Genomic DNA, 27,547 nt, shown 5'->3' with positions numbered 1-27,547 from the left:
TTGGGTCACCTGCTGAGGTTCCCGGCGAGGGACCGGCGAAGAAGCGTCGTGGAAGGCCGGCTAAGGTCGGCCACTTCCACGAGGAGGCAGGGCCGGACCACTTCCTCAAAATCATCTTCAAGCCCACCTTCGGCCGGCACATGATCCCTAAAGCTTTCGTCAAGTGGTTCGGAGAAATCCCTTCCAACATCATCGTCACCACCAACACCGGATGCAACTAGAGGATGACTACGAGGAGAGAAGGCAATGACGCATTCATCGACCAGGGATGGACGGCCTTCGCCGTCGCCCATCAGCTCAAGGTAGGCCAGTTCGTCACTTTAGGAAGTTGTCCTCCTTAGAGTACAGTGTGGTCATCTTCGACCACACCTGCACTGAGGTGGTGAGCAGGTGCCCGTAACATGGCGATGACACCAGGTGCGTCGTCTCCGAGCATTATGTCTGAAGCTAACCTGGTACCATGTCGTGTCTAGCTGTTGGTCGTGTCTAGTGTGTTGAACTATGATCCTGTCTGCCATGTCCAGAACTATGATCGTGTCTGCAAAATATTGTGTCATGAACTTGTGTCGTCTATGATCACTGCTAAGTTCTCTGTCGTCTATGATTGTGTTCTTACTTGTGCTGTTGATCGTTGGTAACCTCACCACTGAAGGGAAGAGGTTACTAGAACCGGATTATGGGTTGCAACCAAACAGCAGGGGCGCCGTTCTGGTTTGCTACAAGGCCTGAAAACCGACATACCAAACGGCCAGAGCCCAAATCTCCACGGAGCCGAAAAATCTCCATGCAGGTCACCAAACAAAATCGCTTTTATGACCCATAGCCCGTCTTGGACGCGAAGGGGGCTCCTTCCCGCTGCGTCAGTGATGCAGAAAATTGGCCCAGGCAACCAAACACGCCCTTAGTAATGGCAACTTCTCGACGATGTTATCTTCTAGGATAAGACCAATATTGTTGGCAATTTAATAGTAGTCTTTTCTTTTTTAATTCTAAAAAATCAGTTACAGGTGTGGTAAGGATACGTCATAGGTACAAAACACCTGTGGGTGTTTCTGGCTCGCCACATGTGTCAAAAACTTGCGTCGTGCAAGGGAACATGACACATGTACAAATACCAGTGACGCGACATCATTAACGTGCCAAATCCACGTCACTAAGGGTGATTTTGACACGTTTATGTAAATCTGACTGTGCATGACCCAACCAGCAAATCCCGATCTTTAAAACATTAAACATGTACTCAGCTGTCTCCTCGTCCTCGTATTCTGGGGTAGGATGATTCTTAGCATGTACGCCATTGAAATAGTGCGCATCGTTTTCCAACACGGGGTACATTTGTGAAATCCAAGTCTGTCTAGCACGGGGTACATTTGTCCAGAGGAATATATATTGGTGGATCCACTTTTTCAATCTTTGACCATCGACAAACCGTTGAGATCACGGCCGGTTTTTCTGCTGCGTCCAGCTGAAATCTCCAAAACAGAACAACGAAAAAAACAGATCGCCGTGCATGCATCAGAGATGAGATGAAACATTCATGGCCAGGAAACAATGATCCTGACATCACGGGTAAGCTGATTTGACCTCGCATCTGGCAAAAAAAAATGTCATGGGGTAATTCTTGTTCCTTGCCACAATTCAACACCCCTTCCGCTTTGTTTTCTCTGCGCCAACATCATTCATGGCACCAGGTTATTCTTCAGACGATTATGTGGATCGACTGAATCAGCAGTCGCCAGGTGATTCTTGAGAATCTTTAGTGAGATCGAGTTTCTCTGGTTCATTCGTGGATGATTTAACCGTATTCTGGCGGTAAAACTCTGGCCTGCCTTCCTTCCTTCGGCGTGCTATTCCCTTGGATGGTGGTGGAGAGGAAGATGCAGCCTTTGCCCCCACCGGAGCACAGGAGGGTGTTCCGCTTCGTCACCTTCCTGGCCCTCATCCTTCTGGCCTTCTCCTGCTGGGCTCTCGTCAACTCCCGGATCAACAATGCAATCCTGATAGCCGACGCCAACAAGACGCCATTGCTCGCCGGTGATGAGGATAACAGACCGCATAACAATGACGGTGACCATCAGACGTCCATCCCGGCATCTGTGCCGGTCAACAGTGATCCGACGGTGAGTGCTGTCAGGATGAGCGGTCCGATGGTCCGAGAGACGCCGTTGGCCGCAGCGGGAGGAGGAGAAGGGAGCGAGGGATCATGCGACGCGGAGAGCGCGCAGCTCAGGGTTTACATGTACGACCTGCCCCCGGAGTTCCACTTCGGCATGCTCGGGTGGGACGGGAAGACGGCGTGGCCAGACGTCCGGGACGCCCGCGCCGTGCCGCACTACCCCGGCGGGCTGAATCTGCAGCACAGCGTCGCGTACTGGCTCACGCTTGACATACTGTCCTCCACCCTGCCCGGCAATCTGAGCAGCAGCAGGCCGTGCGTCGCCGTCAGGGTGACTAACGCCAGCCTCGCCGACGTCTTCTTCGTGCCCTTCTTCGCGTCGCTGAGCTACAACCGGCACTCAAAGCTCCGGGGAAGGGAGAGGGTGAGCATGAACAGGGTCCTGCAGGCCGAGCTGGTGAAGTACCTGATGCGGCAGGAGGAATGGAGGAGGTGGGGCGGCAAGGACCACCTCGTCGTCCCGCACCACCCCAACAGCATGATGCAGGCCAGGAAGAAGCTCAGCGCCGCCATGTACGTACTCTCCGACTTCGGGAGGTACCCGCCGGACGTCGCGAACCTGAAGAAGGACATCATCGCTCCGTACAAGCACGTGGTTCGGTCTCTCGGAGACCACGACTCGCCGGCGTTCCACCAACGGCCACTCCTGGCTTACTTCCAAGGCGCAATTCACAGGAAAGATGTGAGTGGCGTTCCTCTGCTTCTCTTCTTTGTGCTCTGTCATGGTGAGCTGCTACTGTATTAACATTTTGGCGAAATTGTGTGGCGATTGCAGGGTGGGAAGGTTCGTCAGAAGCTGTACCAGCTTCTCAAGGACGAGAGAGACGTCCACTTCACCTACGGCAGCGTCCGGCAGAACGGGATTAGGCGCGCCACCAAGGGCATGGCCTCCTCCAAGTTCTGCCTCAACATCGCCGGCGACACCCCTTCCTCCAACCGCCTCTTCGATGCCATCGTCAGCCACTGCGTCCCCGTCATAATCAGCGACGACATCGAGCTCCCCTTCGAGGACGTCCTCGACTACTCCGAGTTCTGCGTCTTCGTCCGCGCCTCCGACGCCGTCAGGAAGGGATTCCTGCTGCGCGTGCTCCGAGATGTAACTCGGGACCAGTGGAACGCCATGTCCAGAAGGCTCAAGGAGGTGGCTCATCACTTCGAGTATCAGTACCCTTCGCGGCCAGATGACGCTGTTCAGATGATCTGGGGAGCCGTGGCTCGCAAGATGCATTCTCTCAAGCTGCAGCTTCACAAAAGCGGTAGGTTTCAAAGAACACATTCAGAATCATGAATGAAGTACTCTAGCTATTCAGAGCTACCTTGTGATACTGTTCATGAAGATGCATTCTCTCAAGCTGCAGCTTCACAAGAGCGGTAGGTTTCACATATCGCATTCAGAATCATGAAGTTCTAGATTTTCAGAGCTGCCATGCAATTCTGATCCTAAGGCAGAGTTAGCAAAGCCTCATCATTAGCTAAATAACACGCTTTGACCCGTGTGGGTGGTAGGGTTTTATGTTCATTTTGCAATCCAAGTTCCAAAGAAATGTGCTACTGATCTTTTGAGTTTATATAAGTGTGGTGGGTTTAGCGTGAAAAGAAAAAAGCAATGACAGGTGAGTAGTTGCCAAGGTTTTGGCTAATTATAATGTTTCAGTTCTTTTAGAGGTGCTTTTCTAGCTCTTTTGTATTCGAAGAGAGGAACAGTGTTTATATAAGTGTTGTAAAATGTCAAATCGAGGGCATCTTGTGGGATCTTAGCCCCTGCTGAAAGGTAAAAACAAACAGAAGTAACAACGATACCTGTAGCCTAATTGTCTTTTTCCCTCAAGTTTAAAAAAGTAAGTAAAACCACTTCAGATGATCTGGGGAGCGTTGGCTCGCAAAAAGGACCAGTACCCTTCGCAGCCAGATGATACTGTTCAGATGATCTAGGGAGCGGTCGCTCGTAAGATATATGCATTCTCTCAAGTTGCAGCTTCACAAGAGCGGTAGGCTTCACAGAACACATTCAGAATCGAAATAATATTCTCTAGCTATTCGGAGCTACCTTGCGATTCTGATCCTAAGTGGGAGTTAGCAAGCGCGTCATTACATAAATAACACACGTTGACATGTGTGGGTGGTAGGGTTTAACGTTCATTTTGCAATCCAAGTTGCAAAGACATGTGCCGCTGATCTTTTCAGTTCTTATTAAATGTAGCAACGACAGGTGAGTAGCGGTCAAGGTTTTGGCTAATTATCATGTTTCAGTTCTTTTAGAGGTATTTTCCTAGCTCTTTCACATTCGAAAAAACGAACAATGTTATGTGAGGGTTATAAAATGTCAATTGAAGACATCTTGTCCGATCTCAGACCCTGTTAGCAAGTAAAAACAAACAGAAGTTACAATAATAAGTGGGTTGTCTTGATTTCTAAATTTTTAGCAGCCCTTACTATTTCCCTCGAGTTTCAAGAAGTAAAACCACTTTGAGATGAGGTTGTACAGATGGTCTGTGGTGTTAGGCAAACCGAATATGCCCTCGATATTCAGTTATACCCTGCCATCTTTAGTGCTTGATATTTGTTATTAATCAGGTCATTATGGTTAGGATTTGTATTGATCCCTTCCTTGTATATCTTGTGTAATTACCTATATATATGAGATAAGGGAAAGATCACGATTGTGTGGCGAATCATTCTCCTCTCTAATTCTATCATGCGGAGCTGTGGCTTGCAAGATGCATTCTCCCAAGATGCCTGCTTCACAAGAACGGTAGGTTTCAGAGAACGCATTCATAATCATGAAGTTCCTAGATATTTAGAGCTAGCTTTGCAGTTTTGATCCTAAGGCGGAGTTGGCAAGCTCAGCATTAGATAAATAACACGTGTTAACCCATGTGGGCGTGGTAGGGTTTTCCGTTCATTTTGCAATCCAAGGTAAAAAGCCATGTGCAACTGATCTTGTGACTTTTTATCAAATGTAGCAATGACAGGTGAGTGGCGGTCAAGGTTTTGGCTAATTATAATGTTTCAGTTCTTTTGGAGGTATTTTCTAGCTCTTTCACATTCAAAAAGACAAACACTGTTATATGAGGATTATAAATGTCAAATTGCACACATCATGTGGGATCTCCGCCCTTGCTAACAAGTGAAAACAAACAGAAAGAACAAGGGATGTAGCCTAATTGTCTCAAATTCTAAATTTTTATCAGCCCCTGATGACTCGACGAACTTTCAACACATGTTTGGTAGCGGAGCAGAACCCCTCCGAACTCTTCTTTCAGTCATCCTATTTGGATCAATTGTGATGGAAAGGGTCGTTGGGGAGCCCTTGTTGAGTTTGGCAATATTACTTTCAGCAATCATCCATGGCATATTCTCAAGTATCTCATCCTTTTTGTTGCCTCCTGGGGATGATACTACGAGAGGAATACTTTTTCCAGCCATGCACCTTAAGCTGGTGAGCTAAATGATCATCATCATGCTTATCCTTCGTCATTCCATGGATTTTAAATCTGCGCCCAAGTTTCAAAAATCTGAGTCCACATGGCCACATCAAATCGTCATTTCTCCATTCAGTTTTAATCTGTTTTATTTATCAACGTGGAACACTTTCCTCAGCATGCCACAGTTGTGAACAATATCTCACACTGCTCTCTAACATGCGCCACCACGACCATCGACAGAGTTGAGATACATCATAGCTACAACCTGTACCCTGCCTCCTAGGAGGATTGTAAAACAACTCTATCTTTTCAATGCAATGAAACACAAAAGTTTTTTGAGTTTTCTCGAAAAAAACAAAGGCAGTCAAAAATATCTTTCAGGACCAAGTTTCATCTCAGCATCACATGATCGTCAACTATCATACTGGTAATCATGGTGGTAGCACAACAGCAAAAGAGTATCTTCATCAACTTGATTACGCGACACAGATGAGTAGTGTCAGTGGAAGTCTGGCTGGCCTGTGGACGTGAGGCAACGATGTAACATCCTGCTGTTAGGGTTCACACGCTTCGGTGCTGTTATGACTTCGGTGATCGGAAGGTAGACATAGTGATTGTTGCAGATGCAGGAAGTGATACCACTGAAACCAGCAAATGCTGCATGGACCTGCAGGCAAGGAAAAATCACGATTTTTTCATATAACCAGACTGCAGCAGTTCAAAAATATGAACAGCTAGGTCATTCAGGAAAAGAAGTGTTAAACTTACAGCGTTTTGTCCAAGTACGGTACACAAAATTGCATCAGATGCATTGGCACGACATGCCCGTACCATGTATGTTGGATCAATGTATTTTACATCAGCGTGAACACCGATGCCCTTGAAATGCATCTTAATCTGTGGAGTGTAATCAATGTTACTAAATTATGGTGTAAGAATGACAACCTCTATAATGGAAGTGAGTAACAGTTAGATAGAAGTACAGGATAATGCAGTTTACAGACCTCTAACAAGCAAATGGAAATGCTAGTATAAAAGAAAACGGAATGGATCACGTTACAGCAAAATTCAGTATCATCGCCATCATTTAAATTTCTACTTTATCACAGAACAGCCTGTAAATTATGACATCCATGCCAAATACAAACCTTTTGTTGCATGTGAACACCAATGTCGCTAAGTATTAAATTTCCTGATGCATCAGTTGCACCTGAGTTTTGCAACAATTCCTGTAATAAAAAGTAAGAGATGTAAACGGTAAACCTTTGGTTCTCATTTACAGTAGTTTGCCATCGTTTTATGGAATTAAAAAGAGCCAAAGGCTAAAGACCACAGTGAAATTTAGCTTACTTGTCCTGCAGCTTCCGCAACACAAACCACACAGAATCCCTTGGTCTTCAATAAATGCTCAAGGTGCTGTAAGACACCGTATTCTCCATCTAGTGTGAAAGGGACCTTTATTCATACAGTGAACTTCTGTTGGACATCCGTGAATGAGAAGAACTGGTAGATTAAACATCAGTGCAACGTTTACAAACCTCTGGTATTAAGCAGACATCAACCTGCCCACTTGAAAGGGAAGCATGCATTGCAATGAAGCCGCTGCTTCTTCCCATTAATTTGACCAAACCGATACCATGGTATGCACTACGTGCCTAAAAACAGTAGTGATTCATAAAGTGAAACGAGAGTATTCAGATGTAGGATCTTTCGCTCCACTTTTCAGCTCTTAATCATTAGCTATTTTAAAACAGCCTAGCACTAACAATCAAGGAAGAAGAAGAGGAGGAGGAGGAGGAGGAGAAAATTCCTTTCGGTTATGATGTAATAATATGTTTTTGGTCTTTCCTGCATTTGCACCTTTCTAGTTTCTACTGTACCATGTACAGATCCCTGTATTAATATAATATATACTGCAGAATGGTTCGCCCAGAAAAATAATAGAAAACATCACCAGTCTACCTCTATATAGGCGGAGTTAACGGCCCGTTGAGCTTCTTCAACAGCTGTATCAAAACCAAATGTTTTATCCATCAAAGGTATATCATTGTCAATGGTCTTTGGAACTGCTACAACTGAAACTTTTAGCTTTCTCTTACGGCACTGCAATTGTAGGGTGAAACGGAATAAAGTGAGCGTGAAGAAGACACATAGTAAGCAACTTTCAGTGTGATGAATCTTGTGGGTAAGATGAAACAGAATGAATGGTGGGAGGTTTCTAGTTTCTACATATGTGCATGTGCACTTATCTTGATTCGAACGTAGGCAAGGTTCCTCTTTTTCCACAAAGGTTCATGGGCTAATATGATACCAAATGAACGAATGAAAGTTGAAAAGAAATGTGAAGACATAAGAACCTCATCATGTATAGCATTCGCTCCTGCATGGGTACCATTTCCACCAAGCACAAAAAGCATATCAATTCTTCTGGCCTACACAAAACAGTAATTGTTTTTAAAGTAACCTATGATTATTTTAACATAACCATGAAGGATAATCAGATTGCTTACCTGTATACTATCTACAATCTCACTAGTTTTAGCTCCTCCACGGGAGACTCCTAGAAAACTTCCACCAGCAAGATTAATATTCTCCACTATACGACGTGAAAGCTGGATGTGGATGGTGTTACAAAAAATTAAATCTTAGAAGATCATGAGCAGTAAATTTTTTATGGGTTTACAAGAGGAGCGTTCTTACAGGCATTTCTTTTAGGCCCTTCTCAAAAAACCCACGATAACCAAATGGAATTCCAACAATATTCTTAACTCCATATGTCTCTAGGGTGAATACTACCTGCAAATTACAGAACATATTTGCTAAACTGCATCAACATTTCAAGTGAGATTTTTAACGCTCAGATCGCATTCAGGATCAGGTGACACATATAAGTACAATATCAATCTTATGTGGTGATGAAACTAGGCCCACTTTTACCGGTTTACATTAGAAAAATTAGTGTTGCACACGTAATAACTTGTGCATCAAATTTAATGAGCAAGTTTTTATTTTGTGTGTGGCTAAATGGAGAAATTCTAGGATACGCAAATCTTCACAAGTGGGTTTTCCTGGGAAAACCCTGATGCTAAAGTGTTTCATAACTGATTAACCTTATTCAAGTTAAAGTTCGCAATGAATACCAGATTCAAGTAGCAAAAGGATAGGCAGAAATGTCAGCAATATGGAATTGTTTGAACAATGGTACAAGACAAGGACCTGTCTGATGACATCATTCAAACCAGGGCAGAGACCTCCACAAGTAACTATAGCAGCTTTTACTTCCACTGGCTCATAGTATATGTCTTTACGAGGCCCTGCACGATGCACCCTACAAGAAGCTATTTATCACTGCCCCACTCTCATAGTAACAGTTCGTCCGTTGTTGAAAAAACAAGGCTAAAGTCAACTAGCATAACATAAACACACATGTGAAGAATGATGGTATCCTTATGGCACTGAGAACTAATAAACTCACAAGCTAGGGCTAGAAGATACTATACCATTGCTCCACCCAGCTACAATCAGGATCAATGCACTCAGCTCCAGCAGAAGTAGGGGAGGAGTAATTTATCACCTAAGGTAGCAATGGTATGTTATAAGTTCTCAGCATACCAGGAAACAAATAAAGCTGTTTTTACCGAACTGCATGTTTCTTTAGGTGCTAACATGTAGTCATGATGTGACTCACAAAAGTTAGTTGGTGAGTAAGCAAGTGAAGTCCATTACATACATCACCTTAACATCACAAAACTTATAATTATCTCCATTACAGAATATATGTTCTAAAACAAGTGCAGCAAACCTTTTAAACTTTGATGACTAAGATACAGAAGTATATAGATTCACCATACGAGAATAGAAGTAGTTGTTTTCCATGAAACATTATTTGTAAACTTTTTTTTACAACTTTCAATAGTTATTATCATACATTTAACATTCAATGCTATGCATGGTCATTTGCTCCAATGACACCGAGACCCAGCTTCTGCAACGGGACTAATTGATTTCAACCATCTTAGTGATTTCTCTAAGCTGTGACATGTTAAGTATCAAATTAACGCTGAAGTATTCCTATGATGCACCAGCAAAAGATTTCTGCGGAGTACTAACCTTCATAAGTGCTCGGTCATCATTGTTCACGTAACCATTCCACATGTCCATAGGTGTACTACTTTCGTCACGTGTAGGAGTTCTGCCAGAGTAATATCAGACAGCGTTGCATAAGAAAATGACATGCTACTAATTTATTAGCTTAGAAGAAAGAGACCAAAGAAGAGGGGCGCACAAAACCTTTTTTATTAAGTGAGAATGTAGTTGTCCTTGGTTTCAAGTCATATATATCAGTAATATGTGGCAGATTAAAACGCTCATCCCAGTCTTCCTGAAACTTCTGTTTCCAAGATGGATCACTGAAATCTAGCTCCGCTTTCGTGGAAGTAGCTTTAACACGCAGTGGAACAGGCCTTTTTGTATTCTTGCTTTTACATTCTTTGGTATTTGAATGAGAATAACCATATAAAAACTGATCTCTTGTTGGATGCAGCCACTGCTGCAGTGTATTACAAAATGTGCCACTTGTCTTTAAAGCAGCAGCCATCCAAATTCCCAACTAAGAACAGCCAGTCCACAGTGGTCCTACAGGTGATCTGCAGATGAAATTCCAGCATTACATTTGTATATACTAAGACAATGCCCACCAAAAAATGTTATAAACAGGCTGAACAGTTAGATAAAATGCTGGAAAGTAATAACCAGCACTATACACATAGTTTATTGTATTGTAAACTAAGAAAGGGAGAAGACACATAATAGGAAAAGCGCGGTGTACATGTTGTTTCAGAAAGAATTCAAGCTTCCAATCCACCTTGAAGCCACTCGCTCATACTGGTGAGAACTTGCACTCACCCTCTAGTGAGGCCTAGCAGGTACCAGATAGTTCAGGAAGCCATGTCCCTACTCTTACTGTATCCGCACAAGACATTCCTAACGCTTTGAGGAGTGTACATCTCGATTCCTTGAGATAAACCTCCCGCAAGAAAAGGTTCCTTGAGATAAATTATAAACCATGGATCGTGTCCAAATTTCCATTAAATGCTGCAAAACGAAACATCCTCTGGCAGCACTAAAAGAGTGCGCACCGGTGGCAACTTTTCAATGTGGTGTGATATGTGAAGCAAACTCAAACAAGCAGATCCTAGCTGACTAGTAATACGGTCACCCACACAAATCAAACTCCAAATCACAGCCACCAAATAACAATCCGGCAGAACCCCACAATTTTTTTTTTTTTTTTTTTTGAAGTTCAGAACCTCACAAGTTCAACAATGTATACTACAGCTTACATAGCCAATCCTCAGTAACTTGTCGAAAGCAGATTATCTGTCTCGCCTCCCTTAATGTGGTGGCGTACTTAATATGGCTTAGGTGCTTTGGAACCATCCAATCAGGAAATCGATGGACCAGATCCCTGATCCATCACAGCAGATACCGTAAATACCATTGCGCATATGTGCATGGAATGAAGCAAGGTGGCGGAGAATGGGGTAGATAGTTAAGACTCCATTGGAACTATACAGCCCTAGGCCCCTAGCGTTTCGCAATCGGAATCCTGGTCCTCAGAAGCAAGTACAGCGCTCCTAACTTAGCCAAATCGAGACCTCACTAGTCCCCGTCGGGGAAGGTCAGCTCATGCTACATACCCCAGCATCTTCCACACAGCCGTGGACTGAAATCGATCGAGCAAGCACGGTTTGGGTTCTTGAATCTTAGCAGAGACAGTGAGGCCTGACACCAAGCTCGACCGCGAGGAACCACACCGGCCGGCGATTTGGACCGGAGCGATTCAGCAATGCATCAAGAACCAGTAGGAGGGAGGGGAGGAGACGAGCACCCACGCACCTGCCCTGCTGCGATTCCGAGGGAGCGGCGAAACCAGGAAGAGAGAAAGGGCGATGTCCTTTCTGCCCCCTCTTTCTTTCTGCAGTGTGCTCCCCTTTCTTTTTCCTCGGTTTCGGGCGCGGCGGAAACTGACAGATGCGACGGGTACATCCGCTAGAGATGCGAATGCGATGCAGTGCCGTTGGCCGTTGGGCTTTATTTTTTCTTCTAATACCACTGCTGTCGAGATATTTTAGGAGCAGTTTTCCTTCTTTAACAGTGAAATACATTATCCGTGTATTAACTCAACGGTGAACACCTTGCTCCACAAGCTCAGAAAAATGCACTCAATTAACTGATTTGTTTTGTTTCTGCCAAAAAAGTCCACCAATCCATAATCATTTATGGTAGCACAAATAACTTCAAACGTAATAAAAATTATAAGTTAGTCCTTAGACCAGCTAGCGATGACTGCATACACTAGTGCGAGCCGAAGAGCGTCGTGGTTCTCGCCCCTCCATCACCAAAGTCGGGCAAATCTTGTCGTAGTAGTGTTTGGATATGGAGTTTGTAGAGAACTCCTTTGGGAAGGGGCATCCCAAAGGGACCACAAGTCGCAACCCTAGCATCCCCAAGCTGCAGCACCACCACCGCCCGAAACCCTAGCTACGAAGTAGCCCTGCGCCACCGCCGACGTGTGTCCTAGTCGTGACATCGCCCTCTTCTCGTCGACGCTCCATCAACATCGACCAAATTTAGAGCATGATAGCCCTTGGTGCTCCTCTCTCTCTCTCTCTCTTGGACGCGGAAGCGCTGCCGGATCTCTACCCACCATCTAGATCCAATCTAATTGATGATCGCGGAAGCGTTACCGGATCTTCATCGACACGTTCCCCGCTTCGACGGTGTGCTTGATCACACTTTGACACAGGTGTCGCTTCTCCCGTATGTGTGGTTACCGTGGGGGTGTTGCATGTGCGACACTTGGATCGTGGAGCCATTCGCCGGATAATACATCTCATCGCGACTAGACGAGTCTAGTTGCAAGGATCGACTCGATATTCATCAACCTCGCCATCGAACACTTCCACTAGTTCGATCTACAGGGTATGTTCTTTTACCTCCGCTCTTGCATAAAATCTTGGTTTTATGCGTAGGATTTTTTTTGTTTTTTCTATACACGTTCCCCAGCAGAAGGCACACATGGGAGCACCACTGTCGGCTTTTCAAGGAGCACCTCGCAATCATCATCGGCGTACTACAACGAGAGGTACGCCCAGCCACCACTCTTGCAAATGTGGTTCTCCTCCCCAAGATAGGCGAGAGCGAAGCACCTGCCGATCCCAACGTCGCCTTTTCACCTATCACAATGCCTTGATGCTAGGATCTCGACTTGACCTCAATCACTCCTACACTTGCTTGCCTGCCTTACCCGTAGCCTATTTGATCCCAGTGCATATGTAGGGGGTGGGCTATCGACTGCGATGAGGTACTAGTCCACCACAATATCATTCTGAATGTGCATAATTCAGTCATGTGTTTGAGTATTTGCATTTGTGTGCATAAGCCATGGTCGCCAAAAGTCTTGACCAACATGATCCATGGCTGTGCTGACCACCACGCCTAGCTCGTCCACGATAATCAAGATGGTTATGAGACAAAAGGTGGAGACCGACATGGTTGATGTTGAGACCGATGCCGCCTCTGGCAAGAAGAAGAGGAATGAGAGACGTGGTTCGAAGTGGAAGATTTGGTTGCACGTGGTGGTGGCCGGAACTTGCATTTTTTTCGTATTCGAATGAGTAAGACTTTGAATATCTATCCCTATTGTGACTTCAGATTTAATTTTTAGGTCCACAATATCTATTGGGGTCGGCCATATTAGGAGTATTGGTGTGGGCTGCCCCTTCTAATACAAACTCATCAGTCGTTGGTGCCTCCGATATTGTTATGACGATGTTTCTGAAATTAATATTATCATCTTTCGAGCACTTATCAGGCTGCTGCTTTGGTGAGGCCCAGGACGATGCCAACCTATATGCCGAGCTTTTTGGATGTGGGTTGGGTCAGTTTCCAATTAATTATTTAGGCATTCCGATTCATTTTTGGAGGCTTACAATAGTTGAATGGAAACACGTCGAGGACAGGCTGCAAAAGCGGCTCAGCAGATGGAAAGAAAAATTACTATCCCTAGGTGGAAGTTTGGTTCTCATTAATTCAGTATTAACGAATATGGTATTGTATATGATTTCCTTCTTCCAGTTACCTAAAGGAGTCTTGCATCGTTTGGATTATTTCCGATCAAGATTCTTTGGCAAGGGGATAGTGAAAAAATATCATCTTACTAAATGGAGTGTTGTTTGTCGTCCCAAATATCACGGAGGGTTTAGGGTTCATGACCTTGAGGTTAAGAATAGATCCCTACTGGGTAAATGGTTATCTAAGCTTCTTACCGACGATGGGGTTTGACAAACTATCCTAAGGAGAAAATATGTAGGCTCACGGGCGATCTCTCAAGTTCATTGAAAACCTGGGGATTCACATTTCTGGGCCGGACTTATGGCGATGAAGAAACACATGTTCCCATTTGGCTCTTTCTCTATGAAGGATGGGTCCAAGATAAGGTTCTAGGAGGATAAAAGTCCATATTTGTACAATATTGTGCATCACAAAGGTGGTACCTTAGCTAAGGTGTTGGAAACATCCTCACCGAATGTGACATTCAGAAGATACCTCGTTGGGCCTCAACTTGCATACTGGAATTATTTCCTTCAACGTTTGGATTTTGTCCATTTGTAGCAAGGGTATGATGAGTTTCGACGGAACCTAAATGAGAATGGAAAATTCTCTATAGATTCCATGTAGGGTTGATTCAGAATATTGACACAGTTGTTAATAATAGGATGATTTGGAAAATAAAGATAACGCTAAAGGACAAATGTTTTCGTGTGGTATCTTCATAGATGAGTCATTCTTACTAAGGACAACCTTTCTAAACGCAATTGGCAGGGAAGTAAAAGGTGTGTATTCTATCATTAGGGTAAGACTATAAAACACATTTTCTTCCGATGCCAGTTTGCAAGATCCCTGCCATGAAGAGTTGCTAATATTTTTGGCAATTGGCTTAATGGAGTGGATCATAGGTTCAAAACACATATTAGGGTGTGAGCATTTTCCGTAATTTGATCGCCTTGCTTATGTAGAAATGACAATGTTTTTAATGATAAATCTTCTTCTCCTATGCAGATTAATCTACCAGTCTACCAGTTTGCTCCGTTCATGGCCGTCGCTTCAGTTTGCGGAGAACATAGATCTGTTTATGGAGATGTCTACATAGTTGGAGGACACAACGCGAGATTATATTATCCACCATGGGTGGCAGCAAAGTCTGAAGGTTGGTCCACCGCGTGCTTAGGATTCGATATAACTAGATGATGATCTTGTGTGGCCCATATTTCAGTTTTCATGTATTTTCTATGTACTTTGGATGTTGTGCAGCTGTGTGCATCTGCCGTATGCAGAGGTCGGATATTACTTAAACCTTTTAAATAATAAAGCGTATTTATAAAAAAAAACTCTTGCTCTCTATTTTTTCGAGCACCTAAGAGCATCTCTACCAGACCCCGTACATTTCCTGAATCTTTAAAAAAATCGCTCGTTTTCCGGTTTTGGGCAAAAAAAAAAGTGAATAAAATAGACCCCTCAGATTCGCCAAAACTGTAAAAACATTGGGGAGGGGGTTGGTAAACTCGGCCATCAAACCCGTAGAAGATCGATTCTAAGGGCTGGTACTGGGGAAGATCCTCATCGCTACGAGGCCTTGGGGCGAACAAAATCCTAGGCGCGCGCGGACATTTCAGCTCGCTTCCTCTCTCCCGACTCCGTCGTGCGCGCTGCCACAAATCCATGTCGATTCCTTACTCCATTGCCTATTTCTAGCCTCTAGAAACCCGTTCCCCGCCCGCCGCACCATTCTCCCAACTCCTGGGAGGCCATCCGCCGCTCAATCGACCGGATCCCTCCCGCCGTCGCCGCCGCCTTGGATTCCATCCGAAGCTCGAGCGCAGCGGTGTTGTAGGCTCTGTGTTGTGTCGCTGGTGTGCGAAAAGGTCGGGGTGCCGCTAGGAATCGGCGCGCCACAACAAGTAGCCTTGGGGCTCGGTAAATCGACCGCACCCAATTCGCCGCCGCCGCGATTCGCCCGCCACCGCCAAGGTATGCTGCCTTTTCTTTCGACGCATCCTACTATAGCAACTGTCGTAGATCGGTACTGATTTCGCTCTCGCGTTTGTAGATGTCGTAGCCCGTCTGCCAAGTTTTCGATGGAAGATTCGTTGGACTCCGACAACTCCAATTTGGACGAGTTGCTTGACGATGACATGGAGAAGATGGCGGTGTTGCTTGCCACAGAGGAGCTTGATGACCCACAAGTATAGGGGATCGCAACAGTCTTCGAGGGAAGTAAAACCCAATTTATTGTTTCGACACAAGGGGAGCCAAAGAATATTTGTAAGCCTTAACAGCGGAGTTGTCAATTCAGGTGCACCTGAAAACAGACTTGCTCGCAAGAGTTTATCAGTAGCAATAGTTTTAAAGCAGTAGCAGTAGTGAAATATAAGCAGCAGTGTAATAAAGACAGCAGTAGTGATTATAGTAAACAGCAGGATTAAAATAATGTAGGCACAGGGATGGATGAACGGGCGCTGCATGGATAAGAATACTCATGTAACAATCAAGACTAGGCATTTGCAGATAATAATAAAACAGTATCCAAGTACTAAATAACCATAGGCATCTGTTCCGTATATAGTCGTGCGTGCTCGCAATGAGAAACTTGCACAACATCTTTTGTCCTACCAGCCGGTGGCAGCCGGGCCTCTAGGAAAACTACTGGTAATTAAGGTACTCCTTTTAATAGAGTACCGGAGCAAAGCATTAACACTCCGTGAACACATGTGATCCTCATATCACAGCCTTCCCCTCCGGTTGTCCCAATTTCTGTCACTTTGGGGCCTCGGGTTCCGGACAGCAATATGTGTATACAACTTGCAGATAAGATCGTAAAACAATGAATATCTTCATGAATCAATAACATGTTCAGATCTGAAATCATGGCACTCGGGCCCTAGTGACAAGCATTAAGCCTAACAAGTTGCAACAATATCATAAAAGTACCAACAACGGATACTAGGCACTATGCCCTAACAATCTTATGACTATTACATGATCAATCTCATCCAATCCCTACCATCCCCTTCAGCCTACATCGGGGGAATTACTCACACATGGATGGGGGAAGCATGGATGGTCGATGGAGAGGCGTCGGTGGTGATGATGGCGATGATCTCCTCCAATTCCCCGTCCCGGCAGGGTGCCAGAACGGAGTTTCTGGTCCCGAGACGGAGTTTCGCGATGGCGGCGGAGTTCTGGATGTCTTCTGGCAAATTGGTCGACCCCCCCTGCGTTTTTAGGTCGAAAGCCTTAAGTAGTCCCGAGGGGAGCGTCGAGGGCTGGCTGAGGCAGCGCCACCATAGGGCGGTGTGGCCCAGGGGCCCACCGCGCCGCCAGGTGGTGTGGGCGCCTCGTGGCCCCCCTCCATCTCGTCTTCTGGCTCTGTAGGTCTTCTGTGAAAATAGGCCCATTGCAATTATTTCCGGGGATTTTCCTGAAAGTTGATTTTCTGCACAAAAACAAGACACCAGGGCAATTCACGTTGAAAACAGCGTTAGTTTGTGTTAGTTGTATCCAAAATACACCAATTAGAGGCAAAACAATAGCAAAAGTGTTCGGGAAAGTAGATACGTTTTGGACGTATCAACTCCCCCCCAAGTTTAGCTTATTGCTTGTCCTCAAGCTAATTCGGATTAACAACCGAGTGCGATAAAAGAACTTTCACGAACACATTTGTTCATATGATGTAAATATTCTCATGATATGGACGAGTACTTAGGCAATTCATAATAAGATAAATGCAAATAAAGTCATCTAATAGTTATGTCAATCATGAAGAAGATACCAACAAACTAATAATAAGCATCATGAATCATATCTATCAGCAGGATTGCAATGTTCATAAAAATATATGATAAAGTGGCATCTCGCTTGCCCGTATTTGTACAGCAAAACATAAATGCCCATGCACCTCTGAAATTCATAGAAAGACTAGAAGTAAAGATTATCAAAGATAAAAGCATCAGAGTTATACCACAGCTAATCATATTTTGGGACAAGCATATTACACTAAGAATGACAATTATGCTCTCAAGAAGGTGCTCAAAGAAAGGATGGAGACTCAATGTAAAAGTAAAAGATTGACCCTTCGCAGAGTGAAGCAGGGATTAACATGTGCTAGAGCTTTTCATTTGTAAAACAGGAGTAAAATTGTTTTGAGAGGTGTTTGTTGTTTTTAACGAATGGTAGTGGGCACTCTAACTACCTCGTCAACCAGACTTTCAAGAGCGGCTCCCATGAAGGACGTTATTTCTACCCGCAAGGTAAATCATCCCTCTTCTCTTTTGTTTACACACGTACTTTAGTTTCATTATGGATGACACTCCTCCCAACCTTTGCTTACACATGCCATGGCTAACCTAATCCTCGGGTGCCTTCCAACATTCACATACCATGGAGGAGTGTCTATTTGCAAATTAAGTTGCTTACTGATAAATCAGGGCAATTATCAATGAAAGTTAATTAATTGGGGCTGGGCACCCCGTTGCCAGCTCTTTTTGCAAAATTATTGGATAAGCGGATATGCCACTAGTCCATTGGTGAAAGTCAGTCAGGAGTAAATGACAAGGTTGAAAGATAAACACCACATACTTCCTCATGAGCTATAAAACATTGACACAAATTGAGAAGTACTTTGAAGGTTTTAAAGGTAGCACATGAAAATTTACTTGGAATGGTTTGAAATGCCATGCATAGGTATTTATGGTGGACACTTTGGAATAACTTGGTTTTCAGGGATTTGGAAGCACGAGCAGCATTCCCGCTCAGTACAAGTGCAGGCTAGCAATAGACTGGGAAGCGACAATCAAGAGAGCAATAACTGTCATAATCATGCTTGCGACAAAATAAAATTAACGGAGGTAAGAACTCTGAAGCAAAGTGAATCATCGAGGCTTAATTGACTTTTGTTTAGTCATATGCATGCGTGAGCATGTGCCAAGTCAATTCAAATGAATTATTCAGAGGATGATACCACAATGTCATACCTATCTATGAATAAAACAATGCAAGAAAATATTTATGACATGCTACTCATATTAATAAATTGGAGCTAAGCATGAGAGATCATGAACTACTAGACTTTCATTAAATGACATATACCTCACATGAACCAACTAAGCATGCTCACATGAATGAGTATATGTACAAAAATGAAAACAAATAGAGTTCATACCAGCCTCTCACCACAGTCGAGTTGTCGTAGATCGTCATTATTGCCTTTCACTTGTGTAGCTTGAATAATATGGAATGAAAACCAAGCTCCAACCACTGGAGATCGCTGAACTCCATAATAAACTTTACAAAACCGAAGAAGAACAACAAATATTTTTGGTGTTTTCGAATTGGAAACAAGAACGAAAGGAAACAAGCAAACAAAGCAAAAACAAGAGAATGAAAACTAAAAGAGTCACATAGACACAAAGTGGCAGAAATCCGTCAAACTTGACAGCAGTACAGTAATAATTTTTTACGAAAATCTTCCGCTGTTCAACTCGAAAAGTGCTCAACTAATGAAAGTTAGATAATAACCTGGGGAACATGCACAAAAATTGGCTTTCTCAAAATAACGTTCTGACTATTTTTAGGAATGTTTTTTGTATCAGTCCAGAATCTGTTTTTAGACAGCACTTCCCCAAATATCATCTTCCTCATATTAGAGGCAACCATAAGAAGCGAAACAAGTATGTAAAATATCCGGCAATTGTAATATGCAATGAATGAGTGATGCCGGCATACCTCCCCCCAAGCTTAGGCTTTTGGCCTAAGTGGAGATCAATCCCACGGTCCCCATGAGGTGGCACCTCCGTAGTAAGATGAAGAAGGATCTTGTTCTTGGTACGTGCTGGAAGACGCACCAGGATACGTGACGGTGTACCCGTCGGAGGGCTCGGTGTCATCGGAGTCGTGCTGCTGGTGGAAACCACGTATCCTCAGCTGCTCATCCACCTCCTCCTTGGAGCGCGACCACGGTCTCCCGCGAACACTGAACAAATCAGCCTGCGGCAAAGGGATTTCCCTCTCATCCCCGTCAATAAACAACATTCTATAGACAATATTTTCTAAGTTAGAGTGAGTTGTGACAAATTGGTGACTCTTCATAGCAGCAATATGATAACGCGTGAAGTACACGTCCGTTGGGAACCCCAAGAGGAAGGTGTGATGCGTACAACAGCAAGTTTTCCCTCAGTAAGAAATCATGGTTATCGAACCAGTAGGAGTCAAGGGCCACGTGAAGGTTGTTGGTGACTGAGTGTAGTGCGGCGCAACACCAGGGATTCCGGCGCCAACGTGGAACCTGCACAACACAATTAAAGTACTTTGCCCCAACTTAACAGTGAGGTTGTCAATCTCACCGGCTTGATGTAAACAAAGGATTAAATGTATGGTGTGGAAAATGATGTTTGTTTGCGAAGAACAGTAAAGAACAGAGTTTGCAGTAGATTGTATTTCAGATGTAAAAGAATGGACCGGGGTCCACAGTTCACTAGCGGTGTCTCTCCGATAAGAAATAGCATGTTGGGTGAACAAATTATAGTTGGGCAATTGACAAATAGAGAGGGCATAACAATGCACATACATATCAAGATGACTACTATGAGATTTAATCAGGGCATTACGACAAAGTACATAGACCGCTATCCAAGCATGCATCTATGCCTAAAAGTCCACCTTCGGGTTAGCATCTCGCACCCCTTCCAGTATTAAGTTGCAAACAATGGACAATTGCATTAATTATGGTGCGTAATGTAATCAACACAAATATCCTTAGACAAAGCATTGATGTTTTATCCCTAGTGGCAACAGCACATCCACAACCTTAGAACTTTCTGTCACTGTCTCAGATTCAATGGAGGCATGAACCCACTATCGAGCATAAATACTCCCTCTTAGAGTCACAAGTATCAACTTAGCCACAGCCTCTACTAGCAACGGAGAGCATGCAAGAACATAAACAACAGATATATGATAGATTGATAATCAACTTGACATAGTATTCCATATTCATCGGATCCCAACAAACACAACATGTAGCATTACAAATAGATGATCTTGATCATGATAGGCAGGTCACAAGATCTAACATGATAGCACAATGAGGAGAAGACAACCATCTAGCTACTCCTATGGACCCATAGTCCAAGGGTGAACTACTCACACATCAGTCCGGAGGCGATCATGGTGATGTAGAGTCCTCCGGGAGATGATTCCCCTCTCCGCAGCGGTGCCGGAGGCGATCTCCCGAATCCCCCGAGATGGGATTGGTGGCGGCGGCGTCTCTGGAACTATTTCCGTATCGTGGCTCTCGGTAATAGGGTTTTCGCGACGGAGAGTCTAAGTAGGCGGAAGGGCAGAGTCGGAGGAGGCACGAGGGGCCCACACCATAGGTCGGCGCGGGCCCCATGCTGGCCGCGCTGCCCTATGGTTTGGCCACCTAGTGGCCCCACTTCGTATGCTCTTCGGTCTTCTGGAAGCTCCGTGGAAAAATAAGACCCTGGGCGTTGATTTCGTCCAATTCCGAGAATATTTCCTTTGTAGGATTTCTGAAACCAAAAACAGCAGAAAACAAGAACTGGCGCTTCGGCATCTTGTCAATATGTTAGTACCGGAAAATGCATATAAATGATGTAAAGTGTGTATAAAACATGTGAGTATTGTCATAAAAGTAGCATGGAACATAAGAAATTATGGATACGTTTGAGACGTATCAAGCATCCCCAAGCTTAGTTCCTACTCGCCCTCGAGTAGGTAAACGATAACAAGGATAATTTCTGAAGTGACATGCTATCATAATCTTGATCAATACTATTGTAAAGCATATGAGATGAATGAAGTGATTCGAAGCAATGGTAAAGACAATGACTAAACAACTGAATCATATAGCAAAGACTTTTCATGAATAGTACTTTCAAGACAAGCATCAATAAGACTTGCATAGGACTTAACTCATAAAGCAATAGATTCTTAGTAGAAAGTTTTGAAGCAACACAAAGGAAGATATAGGTTTCAGCAGTTGCTTTCAACTTCAACATGTATATCTCATGGATAATTGTCAACACAAAGTAATATGATGAATGCAAATAAGCAAATATGTAGGAATCAATGCACACAGTTGACACAAAATGTTTGCTTCTAAGATAGAAAGAAGTAGGTAAACTGACTCAACATAAAGTAAAAAGAATGGGCCCTACGCAGAGGGAAGCATGGATTACTATTTTTGTGCTAGAGCTTTTCATTTTGAAAACATAGAAACAATTTTGTCAACGTGTTATCACCAGAATTTGACCGGATCAGAGGTGGGCCGCGATTGAAGATGGGCTTGAAGAATATGCATGGAAGAAATACATGAATCGGCCTTGTGTATCAAGTTTGGGCTAGTTTGCCCGTGTATCTGTAACATAGTAGATAGCATCTTCGTTTAGAAGTTAGAGTTTAACCCGTGCACGGTTAGGTGCACGCCTGAATTAGAAAGTCCCCCGGACTATAAATATGTATCTAGGGTTTATGAAATAAACAACAACCAACGTTCACCACAAACCAATCTCGGCGCATCGCCAACTCCCCGTCTCGAGGGTTTTCTTCCGGGTAAGCACCATGTCGCCTAGATCGCATCTTGCGATCTAGGCAGCACACGTTTATTCGTCCGTCATGCGTTGCTCGTACTCGAAGCCTTTTTGATGGCGAGCAACGTAGTTATCATAGATGTTTTAGGGTTAGCATTGTTCTTCGTATCATATGCTATCGTCGTGCAACCCTTAGGCATCTAGCCGCCCTTACACCTATCTTGGGTGTAAGGGCGGCACCCCGCTTGATCATTGTTTAGTAGATCCGATCCGTTATGATTGCTCCTTGTTCTTCAAGGATCAGTTTAATATCTGCATGGTTAGGCCTTACAAAGGGTTGAAGGATCCAGCGGCGCGTAGGGTGTAGTTCGCTAGCCCTAGACAGGATGTTCCGGGGATCAACTTCGTGTTGGTTTTTAGGCCTTGTCTAGGGTCGGTTTACGATCACCGTGTGCGGCCGCGAGGCCCAATCACGAGTAGGACGTTCCGATTATGCGGTGAAAACCCCAAATCGTAGTAGGTCGTTTTAGCTTTGCTTTGATCAAGCAGGACCACCATCTGATCGTACACCTCGTACGCATCATGGGTGGATCGGCTCTTTGAGCCGATTCACGGACAACCCGAGAGCCGATCGAGGCTCGTATTTAATGTTTACGTGTATGCCATGCAGAAACTAAGCGAGGCATTCTCCAACACCTTCCCGACCAGGTATAGGTCAGGTGGCACGCCCTTGAATCAGCATCGGACGTGCGTGCCGAAGGCTTTGCGGGCCGTCGCTCGGAGGGACCGGGGCCAGCCGCAGTCCCGGGAGATTCCCGGCTCTACGGTGTTGCCCGTCGCTGCCCGCCGGTGGGTTTCGACCGCAACACATTCCGGCATGCCCGGTGGGACAATCTTCGACATCAACCGCATCGCCATCTACATCCGAGATGGCGGAAGGCACTCCGGTCAAGTACGAGGATCCGACCGAGGAGCTCAAGAAGAAGCATGACGAGATCAAAGCAGTCCTCGAAGCCGACCTCATCGGCTCTTTTCACGTAACCCGCTCACATGGCATCGGGTGGAAAGGGTTCTCACCTGAAGGCGCGTCGATGGAGTGGACCTGTCCACCCCGTCGAAGAACGCACCAGGTCGCTGCGTCGAGAGATCAACTTCATGGTGGCTCATTCGCTGCACCGCCATTCCGAGAGCCCGGTGAACACTTTGGAGCGTGTCGCTCGCGCGTGATCCAGGAAATCATGAGCCATCGAGTATTCTCCGTCGGAGACCAGCTCGGGGACTTACCAAGGAGAGATGCCACTCCGAGTCCGAGCTCCACCGCCGCCGTTCGCGTTGGCAGCACCAGAAGTGCCGAGTTCATCGGCATACGTCGTCTACAAGATTGGTGGTGACCCGAGTGACTACCAATTCTTACATGAGGCACCCAAGGAGATCCCCCACGGATACACGTGCGCATACGTGCCGGACCGGCAAAGAATCGGGCACTCTCGAACCAGGCTGCAACAAGACAGGGACTTCGGAACAACGAGGAGGAGCTTCGGGAACAGATCTTGAGAAGCGGACGTGGCTAGCTAAGTACGCCACTCCGACAAACCTCCAGAGCTCAGCTCCTGCAGCTTGGCTCGAGCTGGAAAAGCAATCATGGCTGGCTAAGTATGCCACCCCGGCGAATCTTCGGAGTTCGACGCCGCGGCCCATCACCGCGGATCAAATCTGTACAATCCTCGAAGGACCGAGTTCGGCATGATGCCGAAAAGGAGGACAATCGGCTATTCCAAGCCGTACCCCAATGAGTACGAATTGATCCCATTACCACCCAAATATCGGCTCCCCGATTTCACCAAGTTTAATGGATCGGATGGTTCCCGGCTCCATCGAGCATGTGAGCCGATATTTGGCACAGCTGGACACGATCTCGGCGTCGGACGAGCTGCGTGTGAGGTTCTTCGCACGGTCCCTCACAGGATCGGCTTTCGGGTGGTACACATCGCTGCCACCAAACTCAATCCGGACTTGGAAGCAGCTTGGAAGAACAGGTTCCACGTCCCGGCATCACTCGAGAGGCTTCCGAGGCTGGCATTGCCGATCTAGCACAAGTGCGACAGAAGCGCGGGGAAACAGTGGAAGAATACGTCCAGCGCTTCAGGACCGTTAGGAACCGATGCTATTCGGTTCATGTAAGTAAAAAAGAAGCAGTCGAGTTGGCGGTGGTGGGTCTCTCATCATCGATCAAGGACGTGGCCTCCCAAGCAGACTACCCTTCCCTGGCGCACATGGTGCAGAAGCTGTCAGCATATGAACAGCGCCACCCAGATGTTTACCAGAACAAATTCAAGCGTGCGGTGGTCCTGGTTGAGGCAGATGAAGATGAAGGTGCTCGCGGGAGATCAAGAGGTAGCAGTGGCTGAATGGACTCGGGGGCAAGCCCCGTGTCATGTAAATGGGTTAAGCCACAAGGTCCTCCAAAAGGGTTTGACTTCGACGTGACCAAAGCTGAGCAGATTTTCGACCTCTTACTCAAGGAGAAGCAGCTAAAGTTACCCGAAGGCCACAAGATCCCCACGGTGCAAGAGCTGAACGGAAAGCCATACTGCAAGTGGCATAACACGTCCACCCACGCCACCAACGGCTGCAGGGTGTGGCGTCAGCAGGTCCAAATGGCAATAGAACAAGGGCAGCTGTTCTCATAACAAGGACAAGGAAGAAGCCGTTCCACGCGACCGGCTCTGACACTGCCCAAAAAATCTATGTATGGACAAACGCAGCAATGCCGATCCGTGGGATCGGCCCCAAAGATCTATGAAGAAACATCGCCAAACCTTCATGGATCAACCAACATGGAGGCCGATTCCAGAAATCGGCCAAAATTATCCTCACCATGCGTTCTGCCCGGGTTCAACGTTGATCTAATGGGCAATGGGTTTACGTCGGGCCGATGAGCTGGAAGAAGTCAACACTCGGTCCTAACGAGCCGACGTTCACATGTGGTACCTTGGCTAACCACGCAGCCGATATCAGCAGATACCGGCGTGAATCGGCTCGGGGGCACCTAGTCGGATGAACATGTGCGACACCGATGGATGTGCGGAGAAATATTGGGGGCCGATAGGGAAATCGGCCGATAGAAAAAATCGGTACATGCAACCAGAGCCGATGCTCAGACATTGACTTCAGAATGTTAAGAAAGCCGATGCACGGCCATCAACTTTAGACAAGTTCAGCGGAACAAGTTCAGCAAAACATGCATTAGTTTACACAAGAAGGCCCTACTGAAGAAAAGTGTTAAGGGCGTGAAGAGCATCGGCACGGATCCGATCCACCTCGGCGATCTCGGCCTCGTCGTCCTCGTCTCTCCCCATCACCAGCTGACTGCTCAGGGCACGAATTTCAGCCAGATCGGTCTTCAGATCGGCTGTGGGACCTTTTGCTTCCTCTTGAGAGCGAGCGATGAGGGTTTCCTTGTCTTGGATAAGTTGTTTGGTCTCCCGGACCCTCTTTTCAAGGTCCTCCAGTTCCTTGCGCAAGGTCTCGAGTTCGACACTATGGTAGAAGTGGCGGTCTTGGCGTCTAAAGCTGCTTTCTTCTCGTTGAGCCGTTGACATTTATCGGCAATATCGGCTCTCAACGGGAGCTGGGCGCGGCGAAGAGTAATTCTTTGACGAGCCGACTGCACCCTCGACCTGAAAACCGACAAAGTCACAGCCGGCCAAAGCTTAACCTGCAGCGTCACCGGGAGACGGGGTTGGATGTCTTCGAGGATGCCCTTGATTGCCTCGGGGTTCTCGACCAGGGTTTCGACCGAGGAGGAGAGCAAAGCCTTGAGACGCTGGAGCGGGCCATGGACCGCGCTAGGGTTTGGTTCTTCACCTGCTTTGGAAGTAGGCGGCTCGATGGAGTCGGGATCGAACGTCAGCAAGCTTGAAGGATCACAGCCCTGACAGACGAACAAGAGCTGCATGAGCATACGACAAAGGAAAAGGGTAGGCCCGAGAGAGTGGAGCGTACCTCTCCCAAGAAAGGAAGGGCAGCCGATGTTGTGACAATCGGCTTTGCGGTAGTCTGGGCCAGGTTAGCCACTTGGTCAGCCACGATCGGCGAGTTGGATAGGCCGAGTGTAGCAGATGGCATCGGTACCTCTTCAACGTCCCCGCTAGAGGTCCCATTAGTCTGCAAGGGAAATGGTGAGGCAATCCAATTAGTAACGGGACGGTGTGGAATATGAGCCGTTGAGGTAATTACATTTGAAACTTCCGGCTCGGCGAGGAAACTTGTGGGCCTTTGCGAGCCCTTTTGACGCATCGACGCTTCATGCGTGACCCTGTTTTGATCGGAGCTTGAAGGTCAGCAGGCTCGGGAGTCGACCTTTTCCTAGAAGCCGACGTTGGCGAGTCCATCTGGCTCTGTGTGGTGGATCTCTCGTAGTCGCCGGGGAGGAGTCCCTTGGACCGGACCGTGCTCCCTCACTGGAGTCCTCTTCAGTGGAAGTCTGAAAGAAGAGGTACAACCATATTACAAAGGTTGGGAAGGCAAATGTGTTCGGTCAAGACACGAGTCAGCTTACATGCAAGCTTGCTTGGACAGGAGCTTTGCGCTTCAGGGTTTTTCTGACAGCTACTTTCCTCACTGCCTTTCTCGCCTGAGTTGAGGCTCGGGGGGCAACTGACCCGGAGGATGCTTTACTCTTGGGAGCCGATTTCGGTGAAATCGGTTGGCTCTGTATTATGACCTTTTTCAAGGGCGGCGAGCTCTGACAGAAGAGAACTATCGGGGCTGGTGGGAGGAACTCGAATGGGGAACCGTCGGCTTGTGTGGGCTCCGGGCCATCATGTTGCTGCCAAGGAATAAAATCAGGTTACAGATAATCATCATGAGCCATTGCAGGTAATTTATATGTAATGGTACACGGTGTGCGGGGACGTCATATTCAGCATCAAGTTGCTTCAGCAACGGTCCTAGAGCTCTTCTGAAGGCGTGAGTCTTCCACATCGACCACCATGTCTCGAAGCCATCGGTAGTAGTGGTAAAACGGAGGTTATGAGGAATTGGAATGGCCAGAGCGTCGAAGAAGGTATAACACCTTTAGCCGAGAATAATGTCGGGCAATTCAGCCCCTGCTTGCCGTCGGGTGGTGGAGAAAGAAGTGTGGGGGCACTTGCCCGAGGCCAAGCTGCCGGCTACTACCACCGGTTGGTAAGACTCGTAGCCGGGCTTTATGATCCTGTTTGAGGTACTCATGCCAACTCGGGAGAAAGCAAGGACGGATCATGATGGAGTAC

The 27,547-nt window shown here is 46.1% G+C and overlaps 2 protein-coding genes across 2 annotated transcripts; one reads left to right on the top strand and one right to left on the bottom strand.

Moving 5' to 3' along the window:
- The first annotated feature begins 1,443 nt into the window (after positions 1 to 1,443).
- On the top strand, positions 1,444 to 3,897 carry LOC124683998 (probable arabinosyltransferase ARAD1). Its single transcript, XM_047218410.1, has 3 exons — positions 1,444 to 1,569; positions 1,692 to 2,858; positions 2,952 to 3,897. Exons 2-3 carry the CDS (start codon positions 1,860 to 1,862, stop codon positions 3,462 to 3,464), a joined length of 1,512 nt encoding a protein of 503 aa, XP_047074366.1. The 5' UTR covers positions 1,444 to 1,569; positions 1,692 to 1,859; the 3' UTR covers positions 3,465 to 3,897.
- A 1,892-nt stretch (positions 3,898 to 5,789) lies between these two features.
- Positions 5,790 to 11,630, bottom strand: LOC124696817 (ATP-dependent 6-phosphofructokinase 5, chloroplastic-like). Its single transcript, XM_047229481.1, has 14 exons — positions 11,500 to 11,630; positions 9,894 to 10,247; positions 9,712 to 9,796; positions 9,102 to 9,175; positions 8,818 to 8,929; positions 8,302 to 8,397; positions 8,112 to 8,213; positions 7,959 to 8,033; positions 7,564 to 7,704; positions 7,140 to 7,256; positions 6,952 to 7,056; positions 6,750 to 6,830; positions 6,370 to 6,498; positions 5,790 to 6,268 (listed from the first exon to the last, which is right to left on the bottom strand). The coding sequence occupies exons 2-14, from the start codon at positions 10,196 to 10,198 to the stop codon at positions 6,101 to 6,103; spliced, it is 1,590 nt and encodes a 529-aa protein (XP_047085437.1). The 5' UTR covers positions 10,199 to 10,247; positions 11,500 to 11,630; the 3' UTR covers positions 5,790 to 6,100.
- Between the last annotated feature and the right edge of the window lie 15,917 nt (positions 11,631 to 27,547).

The sequence above is a fragment of the Lolium rigidum genome, chromosome 1 (assembly GCF_022539505.1).
Source record: "Lolium rigidum isolate FL_2022 chromosome 1, APGP_CSIRO_Lrig_0.1, whole genome shotgun sequence".
Lineage (NCBI taxonomy): Eukaryota > Viridiplantae > Streptophyta > Magnoliopsida > Poales > Poaceae > Lolium > Lolium rigidum.
The sequence above is the reverse complement of the archived record's forward strand: the minus strand, read 5'-3'. Positions and strand labels throughout refer to the sequence as shown.